The sequence below is a fragment of the Aulonocara sp. 'chitande type north' Nkhata Bay genome, linkage group LG7, assembly GCF_057382095.1.
Source record: "Aulonocara sp. 'chitande type north' Nkhata Bay isolate Kocher_YH1m ecotype deep benthic linkage group LG7, A_spYH_male_GT1.1, whole genome shotgun sequence".
Taxonomy (NCBI): Eukaryota; Metazoa; Chordata; class Actinopteri; order Cichliformes; family Cichlidae; genus Aulonocara; species Aulonocara sp. 'chitande type north' Nkhata Bay.
The window spans coordinates 16,899,196-16,920,828 of NC_141350.1; the positions used below are offsets into that span (position 1 = coordinate 16,899,196).

The 21,633-nt window shown below is 39.9% G+C and overlaps 2 protein-coding genes across 2 annotated transcripts; both read right to left on the reverse strand.

The window, feature by feature from the left end:
- Positions 1-297: 297 nt before the first annotated feature.
- prkar2b (protein kinase, cAMP-dependent, regulatory, type II, beta) lies at positions 298-7,172 on the reverse strand. The gene is made up of 11 exons (XM_086299080.1): positions 6,622-7,172; positions 5,535-5,570; positions 4,428-4,480; positions 4,256-4,339; positions 3,901-4,007; positions 3,603-3,756; positions 2,321-2,422; positions 2,157-2,231; positions 1,985-2,053; positions 1,758-1,893; positions 298-1,615 (listed from the first exon to the last, which is right to left on the reverse strand). Exons 1-11 carry the CDS (start codon positions 6,884-6,886, stop codon positions 1,482-1,484), a joined length of 1,215 nt encoding a protein of 404 aa, XP_086155206.1. The 5' UTR covers positions 6,887-7,172; the 3' UTR covers positions 298-1,481.
- Positions 7,173-12,412: 5,240 nt separating this feature from the next.
- Positions 12,413-17,988, reverse strand: hsp90b1 (heat shock protein 90, beta (grp94), member 1). Its single transcript, XM_086299079.1, has 18 exons — positions 17,827-17,988; positions 17,255-17,357; positions 16,794-16,935; positions 16,585-16,701; positions 16,169-16,500; positions 15,801-15,912; positions 15,562-15,690; positions 15,258-15,374; positions 15,035-15,172; positions 14,861-14,938; positions 14,694-14,759; positions 14,173-14,442; positions 13,831-14,076; positions 13,573-13,709; positions 13,404-13,482; positions 13,084-13,239; positions 12,783-12,878; positions 12,413-12,680 (listed from the first exon to the last, which is right to left on the reverse strand). Exons 1-18 carry the CDS (start codon positions 17,873-17,875, stop codon positions 12,657-12,659), a joined length of 2,391 nt encoding a protein of 796 aa, XP_086155205.1. The 5' UTR covers positions 17,876-17,988; the 3' UTR covers positions 12,413-12,656.
- Between the last annotated feature and the right edge of the window lie 3,645 nt (positions 17,989-21,633).

The following is a 21,633-nucleotide window of genomic DNA, read 5'->3' on the forward strand; positions in this document are numbered from 1 at the left end:
AAAAATAGGAGAGGTGTCCCCTAGTTTGTTGTTTATCCTCTCATTGGATAAAAGTACACGCCTGTTACTAGCCAGTAACAGCTGATTGGCAATAAAAGGAACAATACATGACTATTTTTTATCTGCAGTGTTGCAGTTACAGCAAGAATCACATGGACACATCGTTTTAAAGATTAAATTCTCTTTTTCGTAACGAAATAATCTCGTAGAAGATATGGGGACTGCCATGAATAATGAGTGGGTCAGTAAGAAACTGACTCTTTCATTCTTTTAACAAATACTAACCGGAAGCACAAATACAAAAAAAAAAATCTTTATTGACATGAAAAGTGAAACATACAGTACTTTTAGCCAGTATTGTGGGTATGCCTTCAAAAATGACCAGTCCTACGGGGAAGGGTGGGGGATAAAATCTGCATGTTTAACCAGTTAAACCATGTAAGCTGCAGACAAAATACAGAAGACCTCAGTTACTTTAAAAAGAGAGAAGTAGTAAGAGAGAGGACCCACTTTAGATTCCTGTTGAGCGTAAAACTGTAGAAGTTGTTGGCAGAGGTAGACAGCAAATATGGATGTCATAATAATGTATGTTTCACCTATGCAAAAACAGTATTACCTAAATTTTACATTGAAACACAGAAAAATGAGTTGCCTTAAGATGTTGCCTGTAATGACTACTGTCTTGTTGGGCAACTTATGAAGTTTAAAGTGGGCCTATTATAATAACAGTAAACACTCCGTTTTAAAATTATACAGCAATGTGTTGTGTGTTGTTACAAAACTATCAGCTATCTCTCTGAACTTTGCTTTTTTGAAAAAAGAAAGAGCATAGTACTCAGCTAACTGCCACAAACACTTAGCAACAGTGATACGTGGTTTATGAGCATGTATTCCAGGGACTCCATCTTATGCTAAACAGGAATGTATTTTTGTAGAAATTTTAGGATACTGCCAAGTTTTTTTGTTTTTTCATAATCAAAATGTCAAAGATTTTATCCTTTACAAACCGTTTACCCTTTCTCAGGTTTGGGCCCTTTTGTACATGTGACGTTTGCTCGCACTTATCCAGTAAGAAATCAGCTTTGGCTTTTGACTTTGACACGCAATGTTTAGAAATTTACAAACGATATATATAATGTTGTACGTGTGGCTATAACACTGTGGAGAAAATGTGAAAGTTAAAAAAAAATGCTCAAATTACAAACAAGTAATGCACCCAACACCGACAAGTAAAATGCACACTTACATTTTTTTTTTTTTTTTTTGTAAGGTGAGTGTTGTGGAAAATGTAATTTAAACAAGCTTTAAGCAACTCTGCTTTGGCTTTACTTTTCGGCCATAACCTTCCGACAACGTGTGTTTTATATATCTGACGCTCAAATGGTTTATGTAGGTGGATATTCACATTTCTTGTAAGAAAATCTGTTTAAGTGGTTACAAGCCTTTTTCCATCCACCCATTTACAGTCCACTGCAGTCGCTTCATGCAGTCTGTTGCTCAATTTCAGGGCTACTTCCAAACAGGGTCACCAGCTGCTCCTCATAGTTAGCAATGTTTCTCTTCATGATGTCCATGCATGGGCCTAGCAATCTCTCAAAGGCTTGAACATCCATGACTGATAAAGAAGAAAACAGATACAGTCAGGACTTGGAGGTGAATTTGAAAAGGATGGTACAAAATAATATGTGTTTTACTGGGAGATGTGCATCTTTGGCGCGATATATGAACAAACGAGCACAAAACTGCACAAAATTTACCCAAGCATTTGACACTCCCCACAGCATAGGCAGATGCAGCTCTGGGTTTGTTTGTGACGAGAGCAAGCTCCCCAAAATACTGGCCCCTGGAGCATGTAGCGATGTCCACCTCCTCCTCTTCTTGGTCTGTTTTTGTCTAGCAGAGAAAAAGAAATGCGTACTCTAAGTTTCCAGAGATTTTTTTTTTTAATCAAAGGCTTGTCTAAAGGGTGGCGGTGCAAACTTACCCGACTTCTCTTCATAGTGATTCTAACCTGGCCAGATTCGACAATGTAGAAGCAATCCGCTAAATCACCCTATGACAAAAAGCAACACAGCAATTGCAAAGGAGCACAAAAACATGTAGAATTTAAAAAAAAAAAGTCCAATAAAAGCAGATTGTACGAAGACATTATTCACCTGAGCAATGATCTGCTGCGAGTCGCTGTACACCCTGGTGGATAGCACGTCAACTACCTTCATTCTCTCTGACACCTGTGCATGAAACATATTTGGTTTGCAAATGTTTTACTGTAAATATGTAGTACACTGTGTAAATGCTGGAGGACAATGTTAATCTTGACCTCTAAAGATGTAAGCAGGGGTAGAGTTTCAATGAATGCCTCATACAGCTTCCTCTTCTTGGCATTGTTTTTCACTATGATCCTCCTGAATGTCAGACGATCCTGAAACAGATTTAAAATAAGGCTTCATTAAACACAATTTCTGATGACACTGACCCTGGGGTTAGACAAAAACTAACAATTCACACATTATAAAATATTATTCATAATAGTGCTATACAGTAATAAAAATAATAATAAACATAATGATGAAAAATCCCCAACCAAGAAGTCCAGACTGATCTCATGTTGTGTTGTGTTGTGTGCAGTGCCGACGTGGGACAGTTTCCAAATTCGTTATACTATTGCACCAGGTATGACTGTGCAATGACAATAAAGAGTTATCTTATCTATCTTATCAAATAGCTCACATAAAACAATAGTGTGCACTTATAGTTTGAATTTAAGAAAAGAAAAGAAACAGCACCATCCATGTGTCATTATGTGAATGAAATGAATGAAAGGACACCAAGCCTGAACACAAAGAAAGGAAAAATATCACAGACAGCATGGTCAACAAAGCTTGCAGTAACATACTGTGCTGCAGGAAACATATGTGACTGCAGAGGGCGCCCTATAGCTGACAAACCTTTTTCCCCTCACCCAAAGGCGCAAGCAAGGCTGGAACCTCATGGTTTAAAGGTTGCTAAAGTTGGACCCACTTCAAGTTCATATCCTATCGCTTGTTTACAAAATGAACAAGGGCCATAAATAAATTTTCGACTGTTTGACTGGATGCATTTTTTAGCAGCACTCTTCCTCCTTGACCTAAACCAATTGGTGGTCAAAAGGGGCTTCCTGTTTGAGATTAGAGACTCAAATAAAAACAACCTACAAGTCCTCAGGTGAGCACAGGACATGGCAGCAACCTACCCAGCTGCACTGAGAGGACTTAACTGAGACGTTACCCGCAGTTCAGCGATGGCTCTCATAGTCACTAATAAACAGCAGCTTCTCAGAAACAAGTCAGACTGCGACTGGATACTTAACTGGATGTTTTGCCAGTTTTCCTTAAGTAAAATAGCATCCATGCTGAAATGTAACAATAAAACGAACAGAGCCTGGAGGTAAAACAGCTGCTTTCGCCTTAATTTGTGTTCACCTAATGATGGTTTCCACACCGTCGCAGATAAACTCCCTGCTTACTTAAATCATGACAGCTGACAGCACAGCATGCTATAAAAACCCGATTAAGGATCCAACTGTGCCATTGCAGTGGGGTGCGGTGTAATGGTTTACTCACTAGGCACCAAAGGGCTCCAGGTGAAGTGGCGATTATTGTGGCCGCCCTGGGGGTGTTGTACATCAGCGCCAGTTCTCCAAAGCTGCCTCGGTTGTCATAGCAGCCCACCAACTTTTCCGTGCCATCAACCTTCACGAAAATGTTAAACGTGCCACTGAATGGAAAGGCAGCGGGGAAAAAATATCTTCAGTTAGCACAAAACAATGATTTCAGCAATTATTTAGCAACTGTGTTCACTTTTTCAAGTTAAATAACCAACTATGATGCGATTTGAAATTCACGAGCAAGTTAAACCCACCTTTCGATAACGTAGAAGTTGTCCCCGTCATCATCTTGATCAATGATATGTTCCCCTTCCGTGCAGAACTTCTCGAACATGGCATCCAGCACCTGAGACATCTCTTCCTGTCATGGGGGCGGGGACAGCAGTCAGACAGTGAAAGAATCATGCAGAATGCACTCAGAGTTTGTTTTCGAGTTTCCAAAACAAATAAATAAATAACTATCTCTAAAAAAAATTAGGCACGGTGTACTGGGCATGCAGCAAAAAAAAAAAGAAGAAATTTACTGGCCTTGGGCCATGTTTCCCTTTGTTTAATTTAGGATATGGCAGGGCACAAACCAGAGAAGAGCTTATGGAATAATCCACTCACTGGATCCAAATTCTTGAACAGAAGAATGTCCCTACATGCTTCCTGTAGTCTCTGTCTCTGCTCGTCAGTTTTGGGGTGAGTGACCTAAAACAGATCACGAATCACACTTATAACCTCTGAACAGTTAAACCAGTTGTGTAAAAACAATAATCACTGGATGGATGCAGTTTACCCTTGGCTCTTTATCCTCATCATCTTCATCAGGATTGAATGCTTCAGCACACACTGCATGACACAAACACACGAATCACATTTACATTTCTCTTATTGATGAGCAGCAGCTATTTTGTCCATATAGTGTTTTCGACTCTGGGGCAGTTTTCTTGTTATTAGCGACAGTAGATGTTAAAGGTGTTTGTAAATAGAATTGTTAATTGATCCCTTATTAATTGCTTGTTTCTTCCCGTCCGCGAATTATAACGCTGAAGTATACTAGCATCTCTAGGGTCTCTGAGAGCTCACTTCCAGTGGAACTGTCTACCAGGTCTTTATTTGAAAAAGCTTCACTTTTTCTTTAAATGAACTTTTAGATGAATAACGACACCTTACATAACATCTGAAAAACAAATGTTCATCTTCAGGTGGCCCACGGCACAGACTTCATCCCAGTCAAACAAAAAAGGCAAATTCCAGGGATGATTCAGGACCAGTTCAGGCAATAAATCTTTCAATAAAAACAACTTTTCTCATCTTGAGTACAGGAATATGCGGTGATGGATGACAGCACTCTTACCACATTTCCTTCCTATATGTTAACAGAAAGATGGGGTAGTGGTATAAAAAACTTTCAACTTGACACAGGCTAACGTGGAATATGGTAAGTGACCAGCTTAATGTTAACTTAATTGAATCTGTTTTCATTTCATGTGCAAGATTTACGGTTTGCTAAGTAAAAGATGTTCGTTCCCCGTCTGAAGTGATAAGAGGTAAGGTAAATACCCAAGTTATTAATAAATAATTCTTTCCATTCAGAAAGGCAAACCAAGCAGCTATCCAAACACAACTAAGTTATGTGAAGCCGCAACTTTACTATTGCTACATTACTCACTGACGGGTTTGAGACAAAGTGGCTTCACAAGCTGTAACATATCAACACTATTACAATAAGTGGAAGACGGTAACAAAAGACAGATGGAAAAATACTTAAGTATCACTTGTACTGAAGCCAATCTGACGCAGCCTCGCTAGTCATGTGTCACAGAAGGCTTTATTTAATGTTTTCAGCTCAGACACTGTCCAGAGTTTCCCTCCTTGACACAACAGGAAGATGGTAACTCACCTGATGCTCTTCGGATGAATCTGTTTATCACAGGGGCTGGAGAAAAGAAAAAGAAAGATATATATCTGTATTTTTTTTTTTAAAGCATGTTAGATTTCACCATAAAAGATATCCATCCATCACAAACTGTTATTGCTAGTAAGGTTTGAGGCCGTTGTATTTCGTTATCTACAGCACAAGTGGAGCATTCTCATTAGGGTCTATATTCATCTGAGTAAAAACTGAATGGGGGACAGCTGCTTTGAAGTGGATTTTAGCCTTTGAATCAAATTTAAATGAGAAAAACAGTGCCAAGCTGCTACACAATAGGTCAGTATGAAATATACATTAGATAGGTCTCGTCCATTAATGGCCTGCCAGCCAGTGATGACTGGGGAATCTCATTGAAATATGGGAGGCATTAATGGTGGTTGGTTGGTTGGTTGGGGGGGCACAACAATGACCCAAAACACAGACGTTTAACAACTGCATGCGAGGCATTTCTCCTTATGTAACCATTGCAGCCAGTCTTGCAGAAGCCACCACTCATTGGGATGCTGTGTCAGAGCTCTGGGTTGCTTCTGGCTGCACCTCATTACACTCTGGCAGCAGTCACTGTGTTAAATACTTCAGGAAATGTAGGCCTGTCGACAGCACATTGTGTACTGCCTGCATCTATATAACAGCTAAAGCTATAGGCCTTTATATTTTACAAGCTTTGTCTTTTTTGGGGGGTACATATGAAGGGGAGGCCCACCGGGCCTGCACCTGAGACAGAAAACATTTAAACGGTCCAGATGTTTTTATGACTATCATAATTATTTATAAAGCAAAATAAGCCGCAGTGTGCAGGTGCTATTCTCTGAGCAGAAACGTGAAGAGCATAACACGTTCGTGAACCAGCATTGAGCCTCGGTGACCATATATGGCAAATGACAGAGCCGTTGTAAATGTATGGCGGCAGCATCAGCGCGCTCGATGTGGATTTTCATTCTCTCCCACGGCCATCCATCCATCCATACATGCTCACAATTCAAAGCAAAGCATCTCGAGTCAAGTTCAGCATCCCCCCATGACAGAAACACGCACGGTGAATGTGTTAGCCCACCTATGAATTCCTCGTCATCGTCGTCGTCCTCCTCTCCGTTTTCCGAATCGATCTGCATGGCTTCGTCAATGAAATTGACCGCTTTCCCAAGTCTCGGGGCCGAATTTTGGTCATTGCCAAATGAGGCCTCTTTGGTCTCGTTCTCCTTAAGCTGGGTGAAATACTGTAGCGCAAACTCGAGCAAGTCCCTGGGCTGATTCCTCAACACTTCCACGGTAAAGCTCTGTAACAGCTCCGTCAGTCCTTCAGGAATTTCTATACTCATTCCTGTTATCAGTCTATGGATGTGGACAAAACCGGTTTGCTGCGAATTTCAGTGATTCAAAAGCACCCAGATCAGGTTTTCTTCCCGTCGTGTTTTTTGGTTGGCTTTTTTTTTTAAAAGATGCCGAAATCAGCAGACGGGTGTGTAGTCAGACCACCCGCTCAGCAAGCCCTCCACAGCGGATCCTCTCTTTTTCTTGAATGAAAATGGCTCTGGATTTTTGGTCCGAACATCTTCTGCTGCTTCTGGCTAGGAAACCCACGCATGTGACCCAGGAATCCATGGCAACCACCTATCCAGAGATTGCGTACGAGCAGCAGCGGCGCAGAAACTGCAGTCAGTCGCAAAATACAAATGATGGGAAAGAGAAGCCCTGGGGAAGGCTCTTTCAGTCATAGATCGATTTTTCACTAACAGAGATTAGATCAAATATCCTGCGGTCTGGCATGTATGTTTGCCGTGGTTGTTCGCTCATACTTACCCTAAACGATTAAAAATATGATTAAATAAGAAGGGCAACATCGCATATTATTTAAAAAGAAAAAACAACAACAGCAGCAGACATAGCAAGGATAAAGACAAAAAGGTACTGCCATGCAATGATAAACACTGAATCTGAGGGAAATGTACTATTTTTTGTTTACATGTAATTCATATTTAAACAGGTAAACATTAAAACCTAAGGCCTCTGTAAAGACCTACAAATCAATAAAGATTCGTTCTGTATTTTTATTTAGGCTTTCTTCTTTTTAAAGGCGCTAATAAGAAAAGATCGTTTATGATAGTTTAGAGAGTTTGGAGGCTCATTTCTTAGGGAGAAAATAATAATACATGTGCTGGATATTTTAATGTCACGGGACCTGTCAGAACACTTTGACCACGCCAGAATGAAGTTTCATTTCAGAATCAAACGTTCCCCCGTGATATCACGGACTTGTGTAGCTGAACATTTAGAAAAACGGCTCAGACAAAGAAAAAAATAAGTCTAGGTCTCAAACTAAAGGCCATTAATCATAGACTTCATATGGGCATCTATCAAGAGATGAACTAATGATGCTTTTCTGTGGGTCACAATATGACTGAGCCACAAAAATGTACATCCATAATATGAGTTCAAATTTGGTTGACACTTTCTCATTCCAGAAACATTTGTAGGAGTGACATGAGTTCACAAGCCTGCAAAACTACATTCTGTCAAACAGCTAATCCAAAGAGCTTAGCAGAACAAGGGGAAGTAGAGCAAAACAAGGGGGTAAGGGTTAAACTGGAATGCAGAGCAAGTGGGAAGTCTGCCCACTTGCTGAGGTTGGGTGACCTCAGGTGAGTTTTAGTCATGGCATGTGGTGGCACTACTACTACAGTGTGAGAAATCCCCCCCAAAAAATCCCGTCTCATATTGTGTTGGAATTTCAAGGCTTCCAGCAGAGAGAAGGTTAGTTTGAGGGAACAGATAATAATTGTGCTAAAGGAGCACAGCTATTATCTGCCATGGTTATCATTCCACTGTGGCTCCACTATGACACCCCTCCCCCTGCTGTGGCCCATATCTGTCACCCTTTATTAAGAAAGGCGCAGCATTTTCTCACTCCGGCGAATGGGAGCATGTCGATGGAGCGACCTGTAATGCTCCACTGCTGCAGTTTAGCTGTTAGCTTTCAAACTCACTATTTCAGACCACTGTGAACTATAAGACACCCCCCCCCCCCCCACACACACACATCTGAATACAGCACAACGCCATCATTTCATACTGTAAGAGTCAGCTGCACAAACACACACACTGTGCGTCAGCCCTGTTCACTGAACCATAGATCCTGAAGACTGTTTCTACTTTAAGCTTCACAACAGACCAGTGGAGCTTGCATTGGTGTAATTGTTAACTACACTTAAACAGCGAATAAATAAATAAATAAATAAATAAATAAATAAATATATATATATATATATATATATATATATATATATATATATATATATTTATATATATTTATTTATTCGCTGTTTAAGTGTAGTTAACAATTACACCAATGCAAGCTCCACTGGTCTGTTGTGAAGCTTAAAGTAGAAAGTAGAAAGAGTCTTCAGGATCTATGGTTCAGTGAACAGGGCTGACGCACAGTGTGTATATATATAAATATATATATATATATATATATATATATAAATATATATATATATATATATATATATAAATATATATATATATATATATATATATATATATATGAAGAAGATAAAAGAACACATAACTTCTAGCTACTCTTCATCAGACGTAGATTGGTTTTTTTAGGCCTGCAATTTTTTCTTTTGTTCTTCACTGGCATTCTTGCACGTGTATTTAAACTGAAGAAATGGGGGGAAACATGTCTTTTTGCAATACTTAAATAATACTTGCCAAGTGAAGTGGGGCGATATCAGCTTCGAAAGGGCTTCGTGTTTTTATTCTTTGGCTTTAACTCAAAAATGTAAAGCTGAAACCTCTTAAGTCAATTTAATGACGTAATAATTGAGTACGTCCTTCTTTAATTCATTGGCTGCTAGAACCCATTTTGAATGTATTAGTGCCACCTACTGGACATCCCACTACATTACAATGTATTGTTAAACTAGTTAAACAGTTGATGTTGCTTCCTGTTTCAAGTGCCATTAAGTTGCCGTCTTTCCTGAGTGTGTTGGAACAAATGTATTCCTTGGGTATTACTAAGGGTAAAATAAGTTTACTGTGTAAAATTAGATAATTAATTCAGTGGTGAAGCTGTTCCACATCCTTGTGGGTTTCATTGGTGCTTTCCTGTAAACCTTGAAAAGCCTGTGGTCTGCATGTTTAGGTCATTGTAACAGATTCTGAGATAAACCCACACAAGTAGATTTTATTAGATTTAGCATACAATATTAATATAGTCAAAATCACTATATCCAACAATTAAGGCTAGGCACCTAGAAAGAAAGAAAGAAAGAAAGAAAGAAAGAAAGAAAGAAAGAAAAAAAAAAAAAAAAAAGGGCATGGCTCAATGAAGACATCCTGTACAAGATGCATCAGTCTTCATGACATTTTACCAGTAAGCCATCTCCCTGGGGTTGCTGTAGAGAAACCACAGGGGTGTCACCCTCAGTGCACTTAATTTTTTTTTTTTTTTTTTAAATGCATCCTTCCTCATTAAATTTGCATAAATGTGCAACCGAAAAGAACAGTAAAGTATCCTAAGTGTAGAACAGCTCATGTCACCATGACTCTTTAATAAGAATAATAATAAGAATCACTTTATTTATCCCGAGGGAAATTCTTTTGTCATGTACATGCTCAAAGTAGCAGGAGAGACAGAGGAACAGATGAATAAGATATACAATATATACAATAAGAATAGTAGTATACAGTAATATACCGGTACAGTAGGATAGTGCAAGACATAGTATCAAATAACTCTAACGAAGTAATATATATAACTATAACCTGGAGAATAAAGAACTATCAGTGCAGGCGATTCTAGAAAGTGGCAGTATTGTGCAATAGAATAAAGGGAGTAGCAGCGTATGATGGGGGGGATGAAACAAATATTCAATAAGGTACTGTTGGATAATATTGCACGGTCTGAAAGGTAACACAATAACGCTGGTAATAGTCTCAGGAAAATCACCTACAGAGTGAGGAAGAGTTATACAGTCTTATTGCCACCGGTAACGCGTTACTGTAATCCGATTACTTTTTTCAAGTAACGAGTAAAGTAAGGGATTACTATTGCAAAAACGGTAATTAGATTACAGTTACTTTCCCGTAGGAACGCTGCGTTACTAAAACCGTGATTTCTTTTTGTGAGAACGTCTCATGACATTGGTGACAGCTGTGTGCAGATCAACAACGGATCATATGAGTGCGGGAGAGAGTATGAACATGCCGTGTTTAAAGCGTGGAAGTACTGACCTTACTTTGAGTTTGATTCCATAAAAACTGACAAAAACATTAGTGTCCATTGTGCGTGGGAAGAAAACTTCTTTTTACACCGAAGAAAAACCCCTAAACTTCCAAGCAAGCACAGAGTGCGCTATGACATAATGGGAAACTCACGGAGAAACTAGCGGATTCTTCCACTGACCGCTGCGGCACACCTGCACCAGGGTAAACCTCCGCCTACATCACTCCTGCTTTACAGGTGAAAATAGAGCAAAAGGACCGCTAGTCTTTGATGTTATTTATTTTCTGCTGTGTTTTACTTGCATCTATTTGAAAGAGTGTAAACACAAAACATATTTTATTTTATGTGCTGGAATGTGCAGAAAATAGGTTTAAATATTAAACAAATTTCTTCCAGTCAGAGAATGTTGCATATAATTAAATTTTTGCTTGATGCATAAAGTTAAAAGATTAAAACTAATAAAACAAGTTTTAAAAGGGGACCTTTCCGTTTGATTACATTTTGTATGATGGATTATGCAGAAAAAGTAGAATTGGGCTGAAAGATCTATCGCTTTTTCACCTATTCAGGTTGTAAATTGTGTTTTTAAAAAGTAAGTAATTAATTACTTTTGAAAATAAGTAATCAGTAAAGTAACGGGATTACTTTTGGGGGGAAGTAATCAGTAATTAGTTACTGATTACTTTTTTCAAGTAACTTGACCAACACTGGCCACCGGTACAAAGGATTTACTGTGGCAGTCAGTTCTGCATTTCGGGGCAATGAGTCTTTTGCTGGGTTTGCTCCGATGGTCCATCATGGGGGTGTGCATGGGGTGACAGGGGTTGTCCATGATAGAAAGCTTTTTTTCTCTTTTTTTTTTTTTTTTTTTAAAAGCATTCTCCTCTCAGACACATCCAGGTTCTCAAGTCTGACACCCAGGACAGAACCAGCCTTTTTAATCAGTTTGTTCAGCCTGTTGGCATCAGCTGTCTTCACCCCACTTCCCCAGCACACTGCTGCAAAGAACACGACGCTTTCCAACACCGAGTGATAGAACATGGTCAGCATTTTCCTACCAACATTGAAAGACCTGAGTCGCCTCAGTAGGAAAAGCCGACTCTGCCCTTTTTTGAAGATAGCATTGGCGTGCTTGGTCCAGTCCAGTTTACAGGCCAAGTGTACCCCCCCCAGGTACCGGTAGTCCTCAACGATCTCCACATCAGCCCCTCTGATGGTGACAGGGTTAGGAGGAGCCTGCTTCCTAAAGTCCATAATCAGTTTTCTTCTTTGTGATGTTAAGTTGTAGGTGGTTTAGCTCACACGACTCGACACAGCTCTCCACCACACTCCTGTACTCCTCCTGTCCATCCCTGATTCAGCCCACAATGGCAGAGTCACCTACCAGTGGGGCGTCCACCTGCATTTCCATGAGCTTATTTACATCGCTTCAGTCTGAAAACAAACTGTAAAAAGTGTCATGGCACCCTATGCATGAGTAGATGTATTACACTGCAAGCTACAGCCAGACCGTACTTTTGATATGTTGGGATTAAGATGACTGAAAAAGAATAGTAGCCAAGACCTGTCTGAAAGCAACTCTTTCAGTTTTGAATAAAACCAGAAACGATGCAAACATTTTTCCACGAAACATTTATTTGATCAATAGACAGGATCACATCTTTCCATAAACAGGTCAGTTAAATATTAACAAATTTACAGTCATGAGGAATGTAATACAAAAGAAACAAAAACAAATATTCGCTTTAAAAAACCCAACCCAGGGACCCCACCCAAAATAATGTGACCACGGTGGCACTGAAACAGAGACTTAAGTCCATTTTCCAGCGCCACTGTTACACGCTCTTCCCTTCAGTGCTTCACAGTTCATCCTTGTCTTTTGTCTGCAAGCATGATTAGAGAAAGGTCAGAAGAGTAAACCACTTCAACATCTAGATTCTTAATTTTACATTGTCCTCAAGCAAGAGTGTGTGAAGTCTTCTTACCGTTTCTTCGTCATCATCCTCATCCACAGTCTCCTCTTTATCTTCAGAGTCATCTTCTGCTGGTCCTTCAGGCTCCTCCTCAGGTTCTTCTTCAATCTATAAAAGAGCCATGATTATTAAACATATCCTACAGTCTTAAAAATCACTGCACAAATACTTAACATTTTACAAAGAAGATTTAAAAAGCAGAGACAAGACTAAACTCAAAAAAGGCTCACTGCTGGAAGAGGAATCATTAGTTCAGACACCAAGACATCTGCTATGCAAATTAGTACACCATACAAGAGCTGCAGTGACTTGCCTGTTCATCTAGTGGTACATTCAAGCTGAGTCGGAGCATGCGCTCTATTCTGTCTCCATAAGCTTTTGTATCAGCGAGCTGGTATCCTGAGCGCAGTGTGGCTGTCTCAAACAGAACCACAGCCAGATCTGATGCAGTCTGGTCCTCAGCATCAGTCTGGGGGGTGTGAGGAAAAGAAACTGTTCAGCTATGTGCTCTGATTGGTCCATTTTAAGTTTATTCATGTAATGAACTACATTTACTAAGTAATTTGATGGTAGTCTTAGTAAAGGACCATTACTATAGTACAGATAGACAAAAATGACAGTGGTTAAACTCACATTGACTCTATTAAGCAACTGCTTGACAAGAGGATGTTTGGGGTTGAGTTCTAGTGTTTTCTTCTGGCTGGCGTAATAACTGGAAAGATTAAATGGAAATACAGATTTAGAACAAAGCAATAGCAGTGGGAGTAATAAATGCAAAGATGAGCCCAGGATTAACACTCACTTTGTGGAAATGTCCTTTCCTGTCTGGTAGGCCTGTGCCTTCATGATCCTCTCCATGTTCCCTGACCAGCCGTACTGGCTGGCAACCAAGGCGCAGGGTGAGTTGGTTAGCCTCTGAGAGAGAACAGCCTTCTCAATCTGTTGGGGAATAAAAAAGCAATGCATTAAATGTTGCAGACATAAATGCGCAGGTAGAGCCAAAATTAACTGCTTCTACAGCTGGCGCTCATGCCCCATTCTTTTAATGTCACAGAATTACCTTGTCCTTTAGAGCTTTGTCCTTCAGCCAAGTTGTGAGAGGTTCGAACTCCTTCTCCAGGGCCTCCCTCTTCTCCTTGGTCTTTTCACTCTCGTCAAATTTGACACCTTCCTTGGCCACGTTCTGGAAGCGTTTTCCATCAAACTCTGGCAGTGCCTGGATGCAGTACTCATCCACAGGCTCTGTCAGGTAGATGACCTCATAGCCCTTCTTCAGCAGCTTCTCAACAAAGGGAGAAGACTCAGCCTGTAGTGGATGGAAGAACAAGAGACATGAGAATTTCAGCTAGTGTAGGATAGTTTACACTTCTTTCTCCTGACCAATAAACACACATTCACTCACCTCTTTCCTGCTGGTGCCAGCCATGAAATAGATCTTATCCTGCTTCTCTTTCATGCGCTCCACATACTGTTCCAGGCTGGCCAGGTCTGTTTCACTGTTGGAGGTCTGGAAGCGCAGCAGCTTAGCGAGACGGGTCCTGTTGGAGTGATCCTCGATCACACCCAGCTTGATGTTTGTGCCAAACTCCTTCCAGAACTTATCGTTGTACTGTTCCTCTGCAATCTTCTTAATCATGTCCAGAGTCTTACGGACCAACTTCTTGCGGATAACCTGAAAAAGACAAAGTAGGTAATGACCATTTCATACTGCATTAAATCTAGCGTTAGTTATTCAGAATCTTTAATTTATGGTTTCATTTAACCATGTTCTAGTGCCCCCTGTTATTCCTGAAAGCACTTTATGATTTGCACTACATAAAAATTGCTTTGTTGCTTCATTATCCATTTTAATCAAAGGCTTCATTGGTTAATGATGACTAAATGATGGAATGGGAAGCGAACAGGGCTGCACGTTGAGCTCACCTTGAGCAGTTTGTGCTGCTGCAGAGTTTCTCTGGACACATTCAGAGGAAGGTCGTCAGAGTCGACCTAACAAAATAAAGTTTCCCTTAATCACAGTGCAGGTGATAATGTAGAGACCAAGCACATAACATTAGCATGAGACCAAATAAGAGTTAAAAATAACTCACCACTCCCTTGATGAAGTTCAGGTACTTGGGCATCATGTCATTGAAGTCGTCTGTGATGAAAACTCTCCTGACAAACAGCTGCGAATGGAAGGCATTTACTTTGAAACTCAGTTTTTGGGGAATTGCTGAAAAAGTTGAATAAATCTGATACCAAATATTGCTTAGAGTACACACCTTGATGTAATCGTTCTTCTTGGAGCCATACTCGTCAAACAGCCCACGGGGAGCTGAAGTGGGCACAAACAGGATGGACTTAAAAGTGACCTCACCCTCAGCTGTGAAGTGGATGTGAGCCATAGGGTCATCATTGTCCTGTTGGAAGAAGGGTAAAGTTTATAAAAATCAGACATTAGTATACCAGCCTATAGAGCCGGTTTGATAAAGTATGTGTGCCTACCTTTGAGAAGGTCTTGTAGAAAGCCTTGTACTCATCTTCCTCAACCTCCTTAGCAGGCCTCTGCCAGATGGGCTTGATATCATTCATCAGTTCCCAGTCCCACACAGTCTTCTCAACCTACACATCACACAATTATATAACTTTTGAAAAATATACATTTTAGATCAGACATATTTTCACAGACTTCTATTTGAGTAAAATAGTCCACAAATCTTAATGACTCAGTGGGACTTTAACCCACCATAAAAACTGTTAATGATCACACTCACACATAGTCTCAACCACCATTTCTTCATCAACATACCTTCTTTGTTTTTGGTTTGTCTTTGTCTTCTTCTTCCTCCTCTACTTCAGCCTCATCTTCAGAAGCCTCTTTCTCTGGTTCCTCTGCTGCCTCAGCATCTTCATCAATGGGCTCTTCAACCGTCTCAGTCTTGAATGTTAAAAGAAATTATGCAACCGTTTGTTCATTTCCATATTTGTCAGTTTCAGTCTGGAATTAAGTCTGACTCATAGTGTTGAAGGAAATGACAAAGTAGTCACCTTGCTGGCCCACACATAGATGGGGAAGTTGATGAACTGAGAGTATTTCTTGACTAGGTTCTTGATGGTCTCCAGCTCCAGGTAGTCTGAGGCCTCCTCCTTTAGGACAAGTCTGCAATTAAACAAAGACAAGATTAAATGTAAAATTCCAGGCTTTAACATTTCAGACTCATGTAGCAGCATGAAAATACTCTGCAGTTCTTCTTCAATAGAGGCTGTACATTAACAACACATAGACATTAACTACGATTTCATAAGCTTTGACAAATAAAATGAGCCACGCATTGAAATTAATTTCACAAGAGCTGTTTAAAAAGATCAAGAAACCAAATCTGGTGTGGGCAAATGTTAGCACATAAATAACATACGTGATGGTGGTTCCTCTACCCAGTGTGTCCCCACGGGGGTCCTCAATGACAGAGAACTGATTTGAGTCAGACTCCCAGATGTGCTGTGTGTCATTGTTGTGCTTGGATGTCACAATGACCTTGTCAGCAACAAGGAAGGCAGAGTAGAAACCGACACCAAACTGTCCGATCAGCTCTGAGGTAGACTGTTCCTCTTCCTGCATCTCGGTCATCTTGTTAAGGAATTCGCTGGTGCCTGACTTGGCAATGGTTCCCAAGTTCTTTACTAGCTCCTCCTTGGTCATTCCAATACCAGTGTCAGTGATGTGCAGCATGTTCTTCTCCTTATCAGACTGGGGATAGAAATAATGAAATTCAATTAGTGGATGCACAGCTTTTCCATTAAAGGTGTCAGCATTCAGTAAGTTAATGCATACCTTTATTTTGATGGTCAGCTCTTCATTTGTGGCCATTGCATCCTCGTTGGTTAGGGACAACAAGCGGATCTTATCCAGAGCATCCGATGCATTGGAAATCAGCTCCCTAAGGAAGATCTGCAGCACAAAACAAAGTGATGAACTCTGTGAGAAATGTCTTAAATAAAAATATGTAGACACAGGTTTGAGTAAAGATTATTCCTGCCCACCTCCTTGTTCTTGTAGAGAGAGTTGATGATCAGCTTCATCATACGGTTAACTTCAGCCTGAAAGGCATGTTTTTCAGACTTTTCCCTGAGTTCCTTAATCTGAGCTGCATTCAAACCATCCAACTGGATTGCCTCCTCCTCTCTGAAGGCAGACAGATGCAAATACAAACAGGGTAAGAGAGGAGAACGACAGCAAATCTTTGCTGCCAAACAAATCTGTTGTCCTTTCAGATAAGACTGAAGATGAAAGCAAGATACATACAACTTCCTATTATTACAGGCAACTTTACAGTAAAACTTACACACCTCTGCCTCCACTGTAACGCCAAAGTGGCCCTGAGCACTTGTACACAAGCTTTATCTTCTTGACCTTGTTCTGCTAAGATTTAGTGGACTTTTCCCTGATACAGTAACTGCAGTTTTCTAGAAAGATATATGGACTTACGGAAAGTAACACCTACCTCTGCACCACTTCATCGTCTGTTCTGGAGCCATCCCTGCTTTTACCCAAGTCCTCCTCTACTGTCCCGTCAACGTCAAATTCATCATCTGCCTTTACAGCAGCTGTCAAGGGAGAAGTTGCTCGATTAAAATTCATTATCAATTACCGGGAACATGTGGTAATTTTAGACTCATTAAGTTTTTAAAGCACTGTGCAAACACATGCTCACAGTCACCAAATTAATTAAGACGTAACGTCTGACCGTGTCAGCCTTTTAATCATTATTTAAACGTGCATGTATGCAACAGTGGAGGTTAGCTAACATGAGACAGCTTCAACACAGGTGGTGTTTCTGCTAGAAAGTTCTGGAAAGGCAAGGAGATTAACGGACACTGGCGTTACTCTAAAATAACAGGTAAATTAAATACGCTCTCCGTTGCTTTGACACCTGCAAGCCTTTTAAAGTCAAGTACAGAGAGAACGTACAAACTCCACAGTGAATGAAAAGCAAAGCAAAAACCAAGTTAGTGCTAGCATACGGGCTAAAGGTAGCTAAAATAATGAATAATTAAAAAAAATACCACTACTCACCAAATGCTAAGAGTGCAAAAAGAAGCCCTATCACCCAGACTCGTTTCATTGTGAGATGCTTCCTGACTGACTGCCTGACGACTTGAGCCTTCAGTTGCTGAGACAATAGCCGGGAGATCAGCGCATGCAGCACTGGCTTTTACAACGAGGAATGACTAGCTGTCTCTCCCACCAAAAGAGTCCACTCGCCTTACCCCGTGACTACCGACCAATGGCTGTGCACCACGCACGACCGTCGACCAATCACAATACAGTCTACGGTACATGTTGTCCAATCAGTTTCTTCAACATATGCCTAGACCCGAAAATCGTGGCTGGACACCATTGGCTAGGAATGAATAATCAGCACATCACTTCCTAAAATTTACCTTTCATTGTAGGGAAAACATCACTGACAGCACTTCCAGTTAAAGTTCCAGAGCCAAGGAACACACTTAGGATTAATAATAGAAAGACGGCGAGTGTTTGGTTTATGGCTCCAAGGCCGTTTCAGTCTCTACAAAAGTAAATGATGCAATATTTCTTGCTGTGTATATGGCGCGTTATTCTGGAATTTTGCATTCCCTTTCCTTTAAATGACTGGATGCATCGTAATGCTGTGGAAGCATAAATTATAATGAATGAGTCTATTTCAAGTTAGTCACCGAATCTAATCCACTTGGTGGCGCTATATAGTTAGCAAGCTGAAATGGCAAATGCTAATGTTTCAGGAACTAGTTCTAAGTGTTCTCCCGCAGATCAGGATATCATTATTGTGCTGCTTGCTCAGTTTGTTTTGTATCAGGGGTGTTAGCGATCGTGTCAGCAGCGACATTTAATGTGAATCTTATTTTAAAAAAATGACAACCATCGTCAATACTGAACATCTCAAATGTATTACACTTGACTGTCTGACCAGTGTCAGCTCCTATTAAGTGTGATGTTTCTCCAAATGTGAATGGAAAAAAGATCAGAATTAACAATTTAAAGATAAATAATAAAATACTGGGCTAGTACTTTTTTGTTATAAGGTCAATAGTTTGATTTACTACATTACAGTAAGTCATAGTTCTATCTTAAAAATGATTTTTCCAGTCTAATACAATTTTCATAAAGCATCTTTTAAACAACAAAGATTACCGAAGTTCTGTACACAAAAAGGTGGATTACATAATAAAATACAAGATATACACATGTGCGCACATGCCCACACACATCAACCTAAAAGGACTGCAAAAAAACACAAAACAGCCTTAATGCCTTCAACTCTTATGCTGGGTCAAAGCAAAAGAAGAAAAGCTCGTTTCAAAGGTGGACTCAAACAAATGTTGCGCTTATGGCTGAGATAGCTTGATTCAAACATACAATGCAACATCAAAATTCAATTGTAAAATACACAGGAACCAGTGAAGGGAGGTCAGGACAGGGGGAATATGCTCCATTTTATGGGTTCTATTAAGAAGGTGAGGAGCTGCATTTTCTTTTTTTTAAGCAGAATTAATTTGTTTACCCAATTTTAAGTCATAATCCTTCTGCTTACCCAATCCAAGATCATAATCCACAATTCAATGTGAACCTACACAGGAAAAACATGCAAACTCCACACAGAAAGGTCTCAGCTGGCTGGTGGATTCAAACTCTGGACCTTCTTGCGTTTAAGTGTCAGTGGTAACCACTACGCTGCTATATCATTATTAGTCTCTATTAGTCTTAGTCTCTGTTCACAACGATTGATTAATTTAGAAAGCACAGTGGATTCTAAATCAGACAATCAATATGTGCTTGAAGTGCACACTTTCATCTTTAATTCACTGTGTTTAACAAACCCTTTGCAGACACTGTTTAGAAATTACAGCACTTTTTATACATAGTGCCCCATTTTCAGGAGCTTCATGGCCAGGTGAGGCCTGTTCCCTCATTACTCCATGACAAATCAAGGAGATCTGCAGTTCATTCCAAGTGCTGAACTTGTATTTGGTTACTCTTCACTGGAAATCTCAATATGAGTTCCAAAGAGATATTGATGCAAGTGAAAAAACAACAACAATCATTACACTAAAACCCAAATACATCCATCAGAGAGATGGCAAAACCTTCAGGAGTGGCCAGATCAATGAACTGATACCTTCTTAAAAAGAAATACACGGGCGAGTTCAGCAAAACCAAAAGACCTGAAAGACCACAAAATAAAGTGGATGATCACAGACTTCTTTCCTTGGATAACTTTGATGAAAGGTTGAGTCTTTTCATTTGAAAAGCTCTCATACGTATGTGAGATACTTAATATCTATCTGAAAATGTTAAATGTTTGGACCGAGAGATTTTGCATTTTCTTTTCCTTTTTTGGTATCAACTAATGAGGCAGACTAATTATGTGATTGGTTTGGTAAGAGCATCCCAGAGAGGAATGATAAGTTATCAATTAAGGAATAGCTTTCCACTTACATTAATATAGAGTAAACTGAACCAGACAATGTTTGTTGTCTTTGGATATAAACCTTGAATTTGGAAAAATTAGCAAAGTCCCAGAGTATCTAGTGATATAAGACTCTAAGCCTGTTCACATGGGATTTCACAATTTCTGCTATGTAGCTAGTCCATCTAGCTAATATTAGATAGATGTGATGTCATCTGCTAAAAAAGTAAGAAGCACATACTGTATTAGCCTAATAGCTATATTGTGAGCTATCTGGAGGTGAAATAATGACTTTTGGTGTTGCACTGATCAAAAGTCTTGAGCCTTCTCTCCACCTCTGCATAGGAGGTGAAAGTTTTAGTAGCGTTTGCATGCATATGTGCACGTCATACTTTCAGTCTGTAAACACGATAGTGCCAAAGGTTTTGAATGAATTATGATAAAACTTTGTAGGGGTGTAGATGATGTCATGTTCACAATCCATTAAAATGTAGCTCACATCCACCAAGGTCTTCAAGGTCAGCTTAAGAATTAATTTATCAAAAATCATCCTGTCATGTCACATTTTACCTCTGACCTCTCCCTCAAGATCAGTAGATTATTCCGGAGGTCAAATTGATATAGAGCTACTGCAGTTGTTAGTTGGTTAGATATATGGGGCAGCAAGGTGGCATGGTGGTGGCACTGTTGCCTCGCAGCAAGCCTGAGTTCATTTCCACCATCAGGCCGGGGCCTTTCTGTGTGGAGTTTGCTTATTCTCCACGTGTTTGCGTGGGTTCTCTCCGGGTACTGCAACACACGTACACACCTGCTAAGTAGTGTTGACGGTGAGTATTACACCAACTCATCTTGACAATGCTGTACAAGCATACAGCGAATGAGTGCTGATCTTTATCCACTAAGCGGCACTATTTAGCTACTGACTTAAAATATACACCTTATAGTAAACACAAATGATAGAAAAAACACTGGTGCAAGTTTCTCCCACGAATGTGCATATTATTCTACTGCTTGCTCATTCTGTTTACATGTTTATGTGGGCAGCGGAACAAACAGAAGCTAAAAGACACACAACTCTTTCTGATAATCCTCGTCCCAAAAGGATAGATAGATAGATAGATAGATAGATAGATAGATAGATAGATAGATAGATAGATAGATAGATAGCAGAGGTGTGGACTCGAGTCACATGACTTGGACTCGAGTCAGACTCGAGTCATTAATTTTATGACTTTAGACTTGACTTGAAAAAATGTTCTAAGACTTGTGACTTGACTTGGACTTTTACACCAATGACTTGGGACTTGAATTGGACTTGAACCGGTTTACTTGAAAAGACTTGATATTTTACCCCAAATATAAAATTTAACATGCATATTATATAGAGATTGAAAATGTGACGTCATTCACGG

What these genes read in the sequence shown, in the direction of transcription:
- prkar2b (XM_086299080.1), bottom strand. Translation starts at nt 6,886, where the DNA reads ATGAGTATAGAAATTCCTGAAGGACTGACGGAGCTGTTACAGAGCTTT. An exon ending in ATGAGGATAAAGAGCCAAGG is followed by an intron (nt 4,340 to 4,427) that starts GTAAACTGCATC and finishes GATCTGTTTTAG; the next exon opens with GTCACTCACCCCAAAACTGA. An exon ending in GGGGAGTGTCAAATGCTTGG is followed by an intron (nt 1,616 to 1,757) that starts GTAAATTTTGTG and finishes CTTCTTTATCAG; the next exon opens with TCATGGATGTTCAAGCCTTT.
- hsp90b1 (XM_086299079.1), bottom strand. Translation starts at nt 17,875, where the DNA reads ATGAAACGAGTCTGGGTGATAGGGCTTCTTTTTGCACTCTTAGCATTT. An exon ending in CTCTCTACAAGAACAAGGAG is followed by an intron (nt 16,702 to 16,793) that starts GTGGGCAGGAAT and finishes TTTGTGCTGCAG; the next exon opens with ATCTTCCTTAGGGAGCTGAT. An exon ending in GGAAAGGACATTTCCACAAA is followed by an intron (nt 13,483 to 13,572) that starts GTGAGTGTTAAT and finishes TAATCTTTCCAG; the next exon opens with TTATTACGCCAGCCAGAAGA.